This window comes from Danio rerio, chromosome 16 (genome assembly GCF_049306965.1).
Source record: "Danio rerio strain Tuebingen ecotype United States chromosome 16, GRCz12tu, whole genome shotgun sequence".
Classification (NCBI taxonomy): Eukaryota; Metazoa; Chordata; class Actinopteri; order Cypriniformes; family Danionidae; genus Danio; species Danio rerio.
The window spans coordinates 29,189,307-29,206,125 of NC_133191.1; the positions used below are offsets into that span (position 1 = coordinate 29,189,307).

The window sequence follows — 16,819 nt, forward strand, 5'->3', positions numbered from 1 at the left end:
ACAATAGGATGTTTTTCTGCTCTATTATGATCAGTTATTATTGATACAAAATCACTAATAATGCTTCTTACAAATATTTGTGCTGAAAGTTTTTTTTTTTTTGCTTCATATTATTATGGAAACTGTGATACATTTCTGATACATTTTTTAGGATTCCTTGATAAAAAAAGAAAGTTAAAAATAATAGTATATGTATACATATTAGGGCTGCTCAATTTAGGGAAAAATCATAATCACGATTATTTAGTCATAATTGTAATCACAATTATTCAAAATGATTTGAAGTCAAAATTATTAGCGCTGCTGAGAATTTTTTTTTTAAAAATAAATATTTCCCAAATGATGTTTATCAGAGCAAGGAATTTTAACAGTATTTCCTATGATATTTTTTCTTCTGGAGAAAGTCTTATTTGTTTTATTTCAGCTAGAATAAAAGCAGTTTTAAATACTTTGAAACCTATTTTAAGGTCAATATTATTAGACAATATATATTTTTTATTGTCTGCAGAAGAAACTACTGTTATACAATGACTTGCTTAATTAAGCCTTTGAATCGCACTTTGAAACAGAAATTGGGGGAAAAGGGTTGCTAATATTCAGGAGAGCTAATAGTTCTGACTTCAACTGTATGCAGTTATTTTCCTCCCTGCAAAGGAAAGAGAAATAAATACAATAGAATAAAAATATGAAACAAACTGTGCTTTAAGCATCTTCACTGTAAGAAAAACACTTTAGCTACAAAAGTCCTTCAGTCAAGAGCAGCGAGGGATTATCTCCTTTTGTATTTGATTAATAATGATAAAAACAGGCGGCAGTCACTTTAATGGTTTCGCTTTCATGTTTCTTTTGATCCTCAACTTGTTTGTTTATTACTCAAATGAGGGTGAATATGAATTATCACTAAACACCGCGTTTTAACACCTATTTGACCATTAAAGCGCTCACATTAAGATGACTTTAGATGCTCTGATCGTCACAGTGTGCGAATGAGACCGAATGCTTCTGACTGTCCGTCACGCACACACACACAGGAGCATGCGGTTTAGTTCACGCTTTTAAGAGCAACAAATGTTTAGTGGATGTAATGTGATAATGGAATAATCCATGTAATAATGGAATAATCGTTTATCTCAATTAATAGTTTTTCATAATCCTCAGAAGCCAAAATCGAAAATGAAATCGGATTTTTGATTAATTGCACAGCCCTAATATATATATATATATATATATATATATATATATATATATATATATATATATATATATATATATATATATATGAGCAATATCACACAAGTAGCAGTGCGATATGACTGTGCCCCCCACCAGTGCTGATATACAGCCATATCGCACTGCTGCGATTGTGATATTGCGTTTATACAACAGTTTGATGGCATAATTGTGTATATAAAAACAAAATCAAACATGAAGAGTCTCAAAAAAAGAACTACTTTCTTCCCCTTTGGATTCAAATCATAAGCTGACAGTTAAACAGCTGAGCAAGCATCTTTTAAACTTGAGATCCGTAGTGTCTGCTTTTTGCTGGCTGTATGTGGGCGGGGTAATACACAAATGGTAAAAAGGCTGTACGGGTGCTGATATTACTTATATATATATATATATATATATATATATATATATATATATATATATATATATATATATATATATATATATATATATATATTAACAAAAAGGAGTTAATGATAGATGCGTTACTAAAATATGGCAGTAACCTAGTAATGTAGCAAATTTAAAGTTTCAAATTAAGATGGCAATGGCGAGGCAAGTAAAAATATGTATACCACAGCTTTACAGCCACTGGTATTGTTCCTTCCTCTTTCAAAGTTGCTGCTGTTCCTCCTATTTTAAAGAAACCTGGTTTAGATCCTTATAACCTCAAAAACTTTCGTCCTATTTCCAACCTTCTATTCATCTCCAAAATTCCTGAAAAAACTGTCGCTGCTCAACTTCACACTCATCTTTTCTGTAATAACTTATACAAACAATTCCAGTCTGGTTTTGGCCCACTCCATTGCACTGAAACAGCTCTCCTCAAAATGACCTTGCCCTAGCAGCTGACTCTGATTCACTATCCATTCTCCTTCTGCTTGATCTAAGTGCAGCTTTCGACACAATCTCAAAACATTCTTCTTGACAGGCATGCTTTAATTGGCATCGGTAACACACCTCTCAGGTTTCATTCATACCTCTCAGGTAGAGCTGCACAATTAATCAAAAAAAGATCGCGATCTCGATTCTAACCCCTAGGCATAGACAATCTTAATCCAGCATTTCTATGATTCTGACAATCATAATTTCAAGATCAGGAGAGAATCAAAGGCGGCTGCACGAGACTTTTTATTGTTTCACATACATTGCTCAGCAACATGGACACCTCTAAATGATGTTTAATAGGCACCTACTGTATTTATAAGGTATTATTCCCCCAAAAATCTCATTTTTGTCTTCATATAATGCTGTATTCGTGGCCGGGAAATCACACCTGATGTAAGCTGCTGACCATGAGTTGTTACCACATTTATCCACTATTATCTGTTTAATAACAGGTAATAAAGTTGTAAGTAATATTCAGTTTGTGGTACAGAGATCATTTGGGAGCCGCATGCGAAGTATGAACAGCACTTAGCAGTGAAAATGAAACCGAAAGCATGCACATCATTTACATAATCATATGGCAATTTAGAGTTGTGATTGCGACAAGCATTTGATGTTTTTTTCTTTCATAGCGAACACACAGTTGTGTATGAAAATACATGTTTAGTGTCAGTATAACTACTCTAGCCAATAAAAAGTTGATTTTAGCAGTGAATTAAATGGTCTAATAATGTTTGCAAGCATAGTTCTATATCTCAATCATAATTCAACATCAGAATTATTATAAGTAGAATAGAATTATTTATAGAAACCAGTAGACCTGCACATAATATTATTATTGTTGTTTTACCCTATGTTTGAGAAAAAAACAATAATAATTGCTGACTCATATTAAGCTTTATTTTACATCGACAGAATCGTGATCTTTATTTTAAGCAAAAAAAAATCACGATTTTCATTTTAGCCAGAATTGTGCAGCTCTACTCTCAGGTCGCACTCAGTTCATTCAATTAAAATATTTTACCTCGTCATCAGTCCCCGTCAATACCGGTGTGCCCTATGCAGGGTTCAGTTTTGGGTCCCCTGCTATTTATCATCTATCTTCTTTCACTTGGTTATATTTTCCGCAAACACCGAATCCATTTTCATTGGTACACAGATGACACCCAGCTCAACCTATCAACCAAACCCAACCTCAAACTCCCACCTTCATCCTTTACTGACTGCTTTGCAGACATCAAATCCTAGTTCACCCTAAACCTTTCTGAAATTAATTGACAATAAAACTGAACTTCTACTAATAGGTACACGATCCACTTTAAATAAATCACATAGCTTTTCCATTCCCACAGATGATTCAGTCAGTACCCCCTCCCCTCAAGTTAAAAGTATGGGGGTCATCTTCGACAGCACCCTTTCTTTCACTGCACATGATAATAATGTCACCCAGCCCACTTATTTCCACTTTCGAAAAGTAAATCGTTTACGTCCTTCCCTCACACCTCATTCAGTTGCCATTCTTGTTCATAGTTTAGTCACATCCCGTTTAGATTACTGTAACTCCCTTCTGTTTGGCCTTCCTAAAAAAAACTCTTCATAAATTACAACTGGTACAAAATGCTGCAGCCCGCATTATCACAAAAACCCCCTCTGTCTGTCACATCACACCCATTCTTCAACAGCTTCACTGGCTTCCCATCTTTTCAGAATTAATGATAAAATACTTCTTCTCACTTTTAAAGCCATCCACAATCTCGCTCCTTCATACCTTGCTAACCTTGTTCATATCGCCACACCTTCTCGAACACTCAGGTCTTCTTCTTCCATACACCTCACTGTTCCCTCTGTTCGCCTTGTCACTATGGGGAGTAGATCCTTCAGCCACTCTGCTCCTCAGCTTTGGAATTCACTTCCTCCTGATCTCCGTAATATAGACTCTCTTTCACAATTTAAATCCAAATTCAAAACACGTTTGTTTAGAACAGCTTATTCACTTTAACCTGACTGCATTTTTAAAGTTTGTTTGTATTGTTTTGTTTTTGCTATTGCTACTATTTTTATTGTGTTTTTCCTTGAACTGATTGTTATAGCTGTCCTGTACGGTGACCTTAAGTGTCATGAAAGGCGTCTTTAAATAAAATGCATTATTAGTATTATTATTATTTTTTAATTTCTGCTTCTTTATATGTACTTTTACTACCAAAAAAAAATACAACTACTCATGAGTACAAACTATTTTCAACCCAGGCTCATTGGAGATATGTGACCAGGGCTAGATTTTTGAGAACTGAGAAATACCGGGGACTATGTCTTCTTGCAGATTTCTATTTTATTTTCACATATGCTTTAGAGGTCATTGCACATTTCAGTCAATTTAAATGTCCTTTTCAAACATGTCCATGAGACATGTAGCCAGTCAGCTTGTCATGCATAATATACCAGCTTGCTATCGTCTGACACAAACCACCCCCTTTCCTAAACCCAACCAAGAGTGTTTTCAAAAACAAACTAGAAAAAAAAAAGACATCAGCTGTGTGCTGTTGTGCTATTATATGCACCTCAGAGCACATATTTCTCTGTTCTCAAAAATGTAGCCCTGGGCGCACATTCTCAGTGACCCTGTGTTGACTATTTTTGTGCTTAACATTATGGCTCAAATTATGTTGACTGTTTTTAATTTGTACATTTGACTATAAGGTTAAACTCATTCTCTGTGTTGTGGTGTGGAATGGGCCTTAAAGTGTCACTATTAATCCTTACCATCCACCTCACCCCCAACAGACACTGCGTTGTAATACAAAGTAACTGAATAAACCACAGGGAGATGAGAGACATGACACACACACACACACACACACACACACTACATTAATCAAGCTCTATACCCAAATGCAGGATCCGGTCACTTCAGCCTCTCACTGTCTTTCCAGATCTCTGTCCACTCGCTAAGCCTCATTAACAATTAATTACCAATCAACTAGTCATGTCACCCTAGGTCCAGTGGGCTTTTAAATGATTCATCACTTAAGTAACACAACGGAGCAACACATAAATACACACACACTCACTTGACACATGCATATATATACTCACACATGCACTGACCTGAGGGCCCCTAGAAAGAGTCTGTGGCAATGCCAGTTACCCACAGGCAGACCTGCACAACCCTCTGGCCAGACTCCAGAGATAAACTCAAGATCATGGGTTTACCTCAAAGACAGCACCACTGTATCTTGTACTATTTTTAAAATGCATTTCATAAATTTTTAAAGATATTAACAACACTGCTCTTGTCTTAATGTTGTATCATCTATTTAATTTTAATATACACAGTGTAAAAGTGTATGTGTGTGTGTGGTCCTGTTGCTTAAAAAAATGTATTACATATTAAATGGTTTCATATATTTATTTATTTTTTTTATAAACATACATACATACATACATACATACATACATACATACATACATACATACACACACACAAACATACAGACACACACACACACACACACACACACACACACACACATATATAATAATTATTTTTTTAAATATAAAAATAATAAATATATGAAACTATTTAATATGTAATTAAAAGTTTGAAAACAACAGGACCAAAACATACGTAACGCATATTCAATGCTCAGCATAAATGAGTACAATAACATATTTGTGCATATATTAGATTAGTACTCGAACTAAACAAAAACTGAACAAAAAACTTAAATTCAAAAATGTGTTCACTCAAATTAATACTTTACAAAAAAAAATCATATAATTGTAATAAACAGGATAATTAAAATCTAAATATCCATCTACCTATCCTTAAAAAATAAAATGTAAGTTTTAAAATAGAATATAACATTTAAATATATTTAGACATATCATCACCTTAGAATGATAAGCTTCTATCTGACATTGTCAAAATTAAGTCATTGACATATTCTTATTAAATGACAACTTATTTACATTATAGGATGTTTTTATAAGTTGTTCACATTTTAAGACTTTTTATTTACAAAACAAATGTTACACAAATACTGTTTGCTAAATGGAATGCAAAAACTTTGAAGCTCAATAACTCAAAATCATTCAGAAAGCAGATAGAACCTTATAATTCCAAGGTGACGATGTGTAAACACACACAGACACACACATTCATATTTAAAAATATTTCAAACAACGTTTCCAATGTTGTATCTTTAAAAAAAAATACAATTAATTTTTTGTAGCATACGGTTAAAAAAAAGCTATACATAGGCATGTAATAATTTAATATATTTAACAAATATACTTAGATTAAAGAGCCAAAATGCTCTTTCAATGCTTATTATAGCCTTTACCAGGATAAAACATGCCAACAATGTACAAAGTGTGTGTATGTGTAAGTGTGTGCTTGGCAGTATTAAAAAAACGACCTTGTTAGGAAATAAACAGAAGTGAGATTAATGGCCCTTTTAACCACCTCATACAGAGACCCAAAACAGAGCAGGATCAGACCTTGGATACAGGCAGGGACAGAACAGGTTGCTTGTACGCTGCCTACAGCAAACAGAGGACAGCATCATCCACGGATCCCAAATTTAATTGGAAGAGACAAAAATCTAATTCATTACTTTCATGGATTAACCTGCCGGAATTATTTGCATTGTGTACAAATCTACATGAATATATTAACAGATAAAACAGAAAATGAAAGAATGTAAGATAAAAATGTGTGTATAAAAGCTATTTAAAGAAGAAAATAGTTTACCCTTCATTTTTTCCTATAATCTTTGTTGTTTAAATCGATGAGATGAAATAAATGCTGCAATAACTTTTTTAAAGCACAGTCAGTCTCACTGTTTCCTCCAGGCCAATATTTACTTTTTGCACTAGATATGTCTATCAAATGAAATCCAGAGTGCTCTATACATTACACTTCAGTCATCTAATCCACACAACAGCTATTAGGAAATTAAAGAAATTAACGCAGGTCAAGTTAGCACACACTCTATCATCAATACATTAGGTTTGTGTGAATGCTTGAATTATGTCCAAGAAACACATCGATACACATTACACACTGTCGCACCTTTATAAGCACACAGCGAAGCGACCTTAAACCAGTTTAGACATCAGCATTCGATAAATGCACTGCCACCGTGCTGTATCGACACCATAATATGAGCATCTTTGTCGACACACACCTGTAAAAGCGGATAAGAGTGTGCAAGTTGCTTGTTGGCGGTATGCCCGTGCCTGGAGGACGAATTACGCGTCCATTGGCTCAATAGCGGGGTGTGTAATGATCTTGATACACAGCACATTAAAGCATTAGACGTCCAGAAGCGTGCGAATGCAGAGGCATGAATACACACTTGGCATTAGAGCTCAGTAATAACAGGCATGAAGAGATGCGCAGCTAAAAACCGCCGGAAAACTCCGAATCATTTTCAGCAGCATAACAGTGACCAAAGGTAAACACTTCACTCACCTCTTTTGTGTTGACGATTCCTTTGACGTATTTCCCCAACACCGAGCCGACACATAACATACTGGACACTACGGCGAGTCCTAATACTTTCTCCATCTTCACCTGTCCACCGTAACGTTTCTGCGCTCTTCTTCTGATGCTGTGCGAGCAGAGGAAGATCTGCCCACTGTGGCTGCCAGACGCGCGCCCTCGTTCTCGCATGTATCCCCAGAATTGACGCCGGGAGCGCGCCTAGTACCGCACGCGCTTCGCAAGCGTAAAACGCGCGCTGCCGATATTTTATTGCGACATAGCTAGTCGCTTTTTATCGGTTTAACCCCTTCCGATCGTTGGCCACATCTTCACATTTTCATCCAGCCACATCACACAAAGTTGATTCAGATAATTATATTTATTTAAATATAAATCAACACAGGGAAATACACAATGCAGAAAAATACTTTTTATAATGCAAGAATTCTACAGTTCTCAAAATATTGTTGAGAGAAAAAAAAGACAACTTAAGAATACAGTTATGGTCTCTCTATACAATATATGTCATCTATGAATATACAGTACATTCCAAATACACAGGTTTGCACTTATGGTGACTTTACATTAGGGATAGTAGTGATAGTAGTAGTGATACCAGTTATTATAATAATATTAGCATCAGTATCATTATGATTAAGAATCATATAGAAGTCATCTTTCAGTTTATGAATGGCTGTCGTCACCCAAAATATCCACCTGATATGCTGTTGCTGAAATATAAAGTGCTTATTTTGTGAGATTGTCCTGAACACATCAGGTCTGACGGAACATAAGGAAGTGTTCCTGCAATTTCAGAATTTCTAAAGTAAAAATGAGGAGAGAACAGACATCATCACCCTCACAAATGATACTGCAGTGGTCATTAGAGCTTGCGCTAAAAGTGCACAACATCACCCGTGCTGGACTTGAAGAGGCTAGCAGAAGCTCAGAAATACTTGCAGCCAATCTATTCTGAGACAACCAAACAACAGCAACCTACCGATTAAAACTCCAATTGAGTGACGGATTGACTATTAGTCTGGAGAACAGCTGTAAAATGCAATGACACGACTCAGCGGGCTTGTGCCTCTGAGAGAAGATGATGCAGCACAGTTTTGGCTGCTTGCGCCTCTGTAATAATAGTCGCAGGTATGGCTTTTTAAACAGAGGACTAAATTAATATGGTGTTTTATATAACACCCTTGAGATGAATGAGTAAAGTCTCTCCCAGGGAGGCAGTTTGAGAGTCATACACAAAAAAAGATGGGGGGGAAATGCTCAACAGTGCATTCAAGGTTACATCTTCCAACACAAAAAAGCTAACAGAGACAACTTGACAGGAATGGATAACCAGAGGGCATCAAGTGTCTTATGGTTCCTCTCCCTGTGCCGGTTGTTTCAGTCATGGTCACACACAATGGCTTTCACATCTATAAGAACAATAACACACTCTTTCCATACCCAACTATATCACAACTTTTTTTAAACACAACTTGCATATAAATGAGTTGTTAATATGAGGTAGAACATGAAAGAAAAATGAATGAATGGCAAAAATGTATAATATCATAATTTAAAATGCAGTAAGTGAAACATTTCTTTGTCTTCTGTGGACTATTATATATTAAATTAAAAAGAAAATCATAAAATTAATAATAAATATCTCAGACTTATTTTTAAGTATCTATTTTAGTAAATAGCATTTTTTTCATCCACGAATTTCTAAAAAAAACAAAGGAACTTGACACATTTTATCACTAAATAACATGTCCTCTGTTGTGACACTACATGCTTATTTTAAAGAGCCCCTATTAAGGGTTTTTGAAAATAAGCTTCCATACAGTGTGTAACACAGCAATAAGTAAATGAAAACATCCAGCTGAGGTTTAAATCTGAAAGTGCACCATGATTAAAACTATTGATTCTTTCGAATAAATGAATCTTGTTGGTCTCAGATCATTTGCTTGAATGCATCAACGTCGATACGGTTCATCACCAAATATGTAGTGCTGGATCCGGTAAAACGTGAACGCGCCTTTCCCTTCAGATACTAGCAAAGCTCAGGGGATCAAGGAACTGATTAAGACACGACGATGACAATCACTGAAAGATGAAGATTTTTGGCTGTGGGGAATAAAGGGTTCAAGTTGATTTTCACAACAATACCACAGTAAAGTGAACCTAGTGCTGTATTTGTTCCTGTAATTTTTCAGATTTTTGAAACAATAACCTATGCTGCAATGCGGGACTCATCAGCCATTTGCTATTAAAAGAAGGAGCAGCAGAGACTATTTTGTATGGTACGTTGAAAGGGACTTTGTCAGTAAATGTTACAGTTCATATGGATCAGTTTCTTCTTCCTCCAAATTATAACATGTAAGTGTAATTAAAATTGTTGCCTTGTTTTGTGTTGTTTGCAAAATATGTATTTAATTGTGTGTTGTAACGTCTCGCACTGAACCCAGTTAACCAATCACAACAGACTGGGTCATTGGACCAATCATGGCAGATTAGCCTCAAGCAAAGTAGGGGTTTGAGAACAAAGGAATCTGAACAAATCATATGAGAGTCATTGGGATTATTAGGTAAAAATAAATGCATGCTATAGGACAATGAAAATGTTTTTGAACTTGCATGCAATGCATATCAGCCTGTTGTTGTAGACCCCCAAAACTAAAATATAACCTTTTATAATGCAAAATAGGGACTTTTTTAAATCAGCAATTCCACTGAAAACGTAACCCCATTCAAGATCATGTGACTGAAGCCTAATTATATACATATTTAACTTTGTTCAAATCCCTATATAATTGTTTTGTTGTCCTTTGAAAATGTTCAACATATCTGACAAGTCATAAAGAAATATATATATTATTCTAAATTTCATAGAAAATAAATAGCGCTGTATAAAGATAAGGGCCCAACATTGTTGATAAAACCCTATTTGTATATTAGTAAGATTTGTTTTTCTTAATTTTTCCTATGTCACACCAGAGGACATTTTTACAGTATATCTGTACAGTAAAATGTCAATAAATAAAAAAAACGAAGGAATTGATAGTTAGTGACCTCCTATATTACCCAAACAGCAGTTTTCATATCTATTTTTTCTACAAATGTTTTTTTTACTGCCTATTTGTCTTCCACCCATAAACAGAACCAAACTGACACGTACACCAGGAACAGCGACTGTCAAGACACGTGAAACAAAAAGTGCAGACTATCCACGATTTGGCATTTCAAATCTGTCACCAGAATGGAGCAGCTTTTGACACAGAGGAAAGAGCGAGCAAGCAAATCTTTTTATATTGTGACACTCTCGTAAACTCTCTCGAATGCTGCAATCAGCACTAGATGGAGAATTGTTTTCTCTCAGCAGATAAAGCTCGACTTTAGCTCTGGCCTAATCCAATCATAGAAACGCCGATAAATCAGCCCTTTTCTCCAGAATATATACACAGCCCCGAAAGACACTGTGCTGCTGAACAGAGCGAGTTATAAAATGACAGCGAGTGGAGTTATAACCCATTGTTGTTTCGATAATAAGCCGGAGAGAGCTTTAAATAGGATGTGTGTGCTCTCTAAAGACATTACAGGAGGTCAGGCCACTGTAACTCTGCAGAAGACCAAACCTCCCACACGCCACTAATACATTTTATGGAGTGCCAAAATTTTGGGAGTCAAAGGAGTCAATTAGTGCCAGGGAAAGAGGCGACCTGATTGGAAATAGAGACATGCAGTCACAGCAGTGTGTATCACACATGTGCAGGCTGAAAGATTTCATTGGCTCAAGGTTGCTGAGTGTTGAGGGAGTCTGCTTAAAATACCTCTAGGACGGGCTGGGTGAGAATTGAAAAGTGTGCTTAAAATGGGTCAGCATGCACTGGGACACATGACACGGTTGTGAACAGAGGGAAACAAACTGAGTGAAGGAAAGGGAGATGGAGAAATAATGGAAATTTTGCAGTGACATGTCAAGGCTCAGATAGAGAGGTACAGCTGATTTTCTCTGCTCTCCAAGCTTGTCCAGTTTTCAAAATAGCACACTGTGTATATATATTCTTGTCTTTTTTTGACAAGTAGTCTAACTTAACAGATAAATGATGAGATTATAGCATGATTACAATAAACAAATCTTAATTATACCACTCCAACAGCACTTGTAACTTAAAGTGATAGTTCATCCAAAAATAAAAATTTACTCGTTTGCTCGCTCTCAAATTGTTCCAATGCTTTATGAGCTTCCTTTTTCTGTTGAACACAAAAGACGATATTATAAAAGAATAAAGAAAACCAGCATAAACAATAAATGGCTTTTTTTGAGAAACAGGAAAGAGAGTTTTGGTACAAGTGAAGGTAGAGAAAAATCTGAATTTGCGATTCAGGAAGAACTTACTCCTTAATGAGTAGTTCACCATAAATTAAAAATTAAACATTTATTTGTGACTAAAACTTGTGGTGTTCTCATATACACACACTACTTGACCAAAGTCTTTGTCACCTATCCAAGTTTTTGGAACAACAAATAATAACTTGACTTTTAGTTGATCATTTGGTATCAGAAGTGGCTTTTATGAAAGGCAAAGGCCTCTAGATTACGCTTATTTTAGCAAAATAAAATATGATCATGCCTGGATTTTTAATTAGGACAGTAAGGTCTGACTTTGATTAAACAAAAATCTTGTCTCGTAACAGAAATAATGTATAGTATAGAATATAAAGTCATGGTGCAGTGGGAAAATAATTAGTATTGTGTTTGACTCCCATGAGCTTGGAGGACTGCATTCACACATCTCTGTATTGACTCAAATATCTTATTAATAAAGTCATCTGCAATGGCAAAAAAAAGCGTTCTTGCAGGACTCCCAGAATTCAATAAAATTCTTTGGATTCATCTTCAATGCCTTCTCCTTCACCTTAACCCAGACATGCTCAATAATGTTTATGTCTGATGACTGGGCTGGCCAATTGTGGAGCACCTTGACCTTCTTTGCTTTTAGGATGTGGAGGCTGAAGTATGAGGGGTGTTGTCCTGCTGAAGAATTTGCCCTCTCCTGTAGTTTGTAATGTCATGGGTAGCACATTTGTCTTGATACCTCAAGCTGTTGAGGTTGCTATCCCCTCTGCAGATCTTTTGCATGCTCCATGCTGAATGTAACCCCAAACCATGATTTTTTTTCTTCACCAAACTTGACTAATTTCTGTTAAAAATATTGGGTCTATGTGGGTTCCAACAAGTCTTTTGCAGTATTTGTGATGATTGGGATGCAGTTCAACAGATGATTCATCTAAAAAAATCTACCTTCTGCCATTTTTCCAAATGATCAACTAGAAGTCAAGTTATTATTTGTTGCTCTTACAACTGGGATCAACGACAAGACTTTTGTCAGGTTGTGTGTGTGTGTGTGTGTGTGTGTGTGTGTGCGTGTGTGTGTGTGTGTGTGTGTGTGTGTGTGTGTGTGTGTGTGTGTGTGTGTGTGTGTGTGTGTGTGTGTGTGTGTGTGTGTGTGTGTGTGTGTGTGTTTGAATTCTGCATGTGTTCATGATACATCAATTATTATTCATCAACATTAATTTTAAAAGATGTTTTTTTTTTTCAACAAAAAGCTTATATTTATAAGCTTATATTTCTTCAAATTTCTCATATTGTAGTTTAATAAAAAATGACATATGGCATTAGAACACCACCATAATAAGTAAATGATCATTTATAACATTTTTGAGTGAGCTACTTAGGTTAAAAAGATAATTCACCCATGAACATTCTGTTACCATTTCTTCAACCTTGTCATCTCAAACCTGTATGACTTTTAGTGAAGTATTTATTTTAAGTAAATAAATAAATAAAATAAAAAAACACAAAGAACTTTCTTCAAAATATTTTTTTTTTCAATTTAGTAAGGAATGTCATTAGAGTCTCATGCTGGTTTATTTCAGACCCCAGTGGCTTTCATTGTCAAAAACAGCTGAAACAGTGTTCAGAAAATAAGTAAGAAAAAGTCATTCAGGCTTAAAATGACATAAGACAAAAAAAAAAAGATAAATTTCCATTTTTGGATGAAAATACATTTTCAAGTAAACATTTACAAACAACAAACAATTCTTCACTCCATTATAAAGCCGTTAAATACAGGACAATAGTGAAACAGACTTTGACTAGAACAAGACTGAACACCAAAGAACACGTAACCCTTTATCACAAACTCAGCAAAGCTTTGTGTAACTTAAGCTGTCCTTCCACAGAATGCTTGTGGGGATTTGATCACGATTAACATCATTTAACAACCAAAGAAGCGTACGAGGACAAAGCAGCATCCGAAATCCCATTCAAACGCTACTCACACAAGACATCCTCTGGAGCCAAGAGGCAGGCAAATTAATAAAGGGTGATTACCATACACAGAGTAACACCATATTATAATTTAGTTCCTGCTATAAAGAAAAGAACAAAAAAAAAAATCAACCATTAATAAATGCTTTCGTCAGTGAGCTCCAGGATGCCTAGCAGCAATGCATTCTACGGAGTATAAATTGTATCACACGGGTTTAATATTGAATCACAGCTTGTAGACTGAATTCATTAATGTATAAGAACAGTTAGTGCTATATAAGGTGTGAGGGTTGGGTTTGTACATCCATTTTTCATTTTATGATCATTTCAAGATTGTACAACAAGGCAGGATATTAGTTTTTGTGCTGGTATAATGCAACAAAAGGCAAAGTGGTAAGAGATGTAAAGGGAGTGCATAAATACACATTTGAATAATAAAGCTGGTGCTATATATATATATATTATATATTTTTGTTCTCCATTAATAAATAATTAAAGAGAAAGTTCACCCAATATTGAACATTTAATCACTCTCAAGTGGTTACTAATCTTTTTGAGTTTCTTTATTTTATTTGAACACAAAAGATGTTTTGAAGAATGTTTGTTTTTCACACTATGGAAGTCAATGGCTGCAGGTTTCCAACATTTTTCAGATCATCTTCTTTAGCGTTCAAGAGAAGAAAGAAACTTAAATAGGTTTAGAACAATGAAGAATGAATAAATTATAATTTTTTGTTCATTTTTGGATGAATTATCCCTTTAATACTGTCACATGTAAGTTATAATTAAATAACTAATTTCTAAGTTTTTCTTATAATCACAGTTTTATTCACATAACATGACCATACTCTGGTCCACTTTTTTTTTGGTATCATTCAATACTAATTCCTATGCTAAAATCTTTTCAGCTTCAGCATTAGTGGGAGTGTAAAAACCTGTAAGCCCCGCCTCTTCCACAACAGAAGCCCCGCCTGTGACAGAGAGCCCCTCCTCCTCCTCCAGCGCAGTCACTTCTGAAAGCCGAGTGTGGTCTCTTTTGGTAGCAGAAGGCTTTGGATTGGTCTGTTCCAGTTTTCGGTGCTTGCGCATCTCTGGAGGAGGGTCTTTCATGGTGAAGACATCTTTGATTCTCTCCATGCAGACGTTAGCAGCTTCTCGTGTCTCCCTTGAGAGCTGTGACAGACTGAGGAAGCCATGAGGAAGGTCATCCACAACACACAGGGTCACCGGCTGACCGATATTTTGCAGTCGTTTGGCAAACATCACAGAGTCGTCTAGCATGGGGTCCAGATGACAGGCCTAAGAAAGGGTGAGATAGATGGCATATGTGTCTAGGATAAAATAGGAACGAAACATTAGAAATTATTTGTCATACTGAAAATTAAGAACACACACACACATTTTCTTAAAGGGAACCGAAAAAGTTAAATTTACTCACAATTTACTCACCCGCAAATAGTTTAAAACTTTTTAAGTTTTGTATTTGAACACAAAAGAAGATATTTTTAAGAAAATTTGCTCAAAACCTGTAGTTTTCTGTAATTTCCATAGTAGAAAAAACAAACACTAAGGGCTCTATTTTAATGATCTAGGTGCAAAGTCTAAGGGTACAAGTGTCCGAATACACTTTTGCTATTTTAAAACAGAAAAATACACTCTGCACCCGGCGCATGGACTAACAGGGTTGTGCTTATTTTCTAAACGAGTTATGGGTAGGGCCAGACAGAATCTGGAGCCATTTTGCTATTTCTGCAAAAAATGTTGTAAAAAAACTGCGGATTTATGTGAAATGATTATAGAAGTATCGTAACTAAAAACTTTTTATAAGAAATAAAAAATAATACCTTTTTAACTGTTAATTAATGTTTACAATGCAAATCCAATTAGATCCACTTATTTGGTAAACAAAGAAAGTCTTTCATATAATAGATAGACAGAAAATATTACTTTATGAACTTCATTGTAAATAAATAATCTGACCTTTTTCATATTAGTCAATAATATTACTAGAATTATAAAAAAACTGAATAAATATAAATTTACAAACACTTACACAAGTAAATAAATAGATTCAGTGATGGGCTAAAGATCTGCAGAAATCTGCTGATTTCTGCGTGTGCAGATTCCGTGTGGGCCTAGTTATGGGTGTGTTTTGAGTATAATGTGCAATAAACCGATCAAAATCTCCTCTCCCATTCCCTTGAGGCATCAGTTGCATAGCACCATGGCACATTTGCTATTTACATGGCATGACATGACTTTGTAAGTGGAAAAAATGAATGCTACACTAGCGAGAAAACAGACCATCTGCAGCGTGAGGGTAAATAACGAGCCTTCTCTATTTGGCCTCTTTACTTTCTCTTTATTTTACTTTTACCTTTTACTTTACTCTGTTACTTTTAAGGATAAGAAAACTGTGTTGTGCGCACTCCACTGAAGACATTCATTAGCCTACATATTTAATTTTTTTTTGTCAAGTGCAAAGATTTGTTTCAAAACTATTTCTAAATTCAGTTCTAATTTCCAGCAAACAAATAAATTAACAATAATAATGAAGTGTGGTGAAAAAGGGGAGTTATATCCAAACACACATCCTATTCTTATGCCCCATATGGTGACGCATGTCTCCAAAACCTGACAGGTGGACAAATCTAAACTTGTTTTTATTAAAACAAACATAAATAAGCATATAATAAATAATACTAATAATAACATTATCCAAATGTAAGTTAGGGGTTGATTACGCTGTGGCGACCCCGGATTAATTTAGCGGACTAAGCCGAAAAGAAAATGACTGAATGAGAAATTGTCATGAATAACCTGAAAAAGCCCCCCGACATGAAGCCACGAAGGCAGTTGTTTTTATATTTATGTAGTAAATA

General features: G+C 35.3%; 2 protein-coding genes across 19 annotated transcripts in view; both read right to left on the reverse strand.

Annotated features, from left to right (window-relative positions):
* tmem145 (transmembrane protein 145) overlaps positions 1 to 7,803 on the reverse strand; it is a 51,009-nt gene extending 43,206 nt beyond the window's left edge. For both annotated transcript variants that reach the window (XR_012392078.1, XM_680970.11), the window contains exon 1: positions 7,595 to 7,803. Coding sequence is in view for 1 of the 2 variants with exons in the window: in XM_680970.11 (XP_686062.6) it covers positions 7,595 to 7,795 (201 nt within the window). In the remaining variant the exon portion in view is untranslated. The remainder of the gene's footprint in view (positions 1 to 7,594) is intronic.
* Positions 7,804 to 13,243: 5,440 nt separating this feature from the next.
* The window catches only part of lipeb (lipase, hormone-sensitive b), a 52,289-nt gene continuing 48,713 nt past the window's right edge, over positions 13,244 to 16,819 (reverse strand). For all 17 annotated transcript variants that reach the window (XM_068214134.2, XM_009292349.4, XM_073926036.1 and 14 more), the window contains one exon: positions 13,244 to 15,236. In XM_068214134.2, coding sequence (XP_068070235.1) covers positions 14,826 to 15,236 — 411 coding nt within the window. In that variant the 3' untranslated portion in view covers positions 13,244 to 14,825. The remainder of the gene's footprint in view (positions 15,237 to 16,819) is intronic.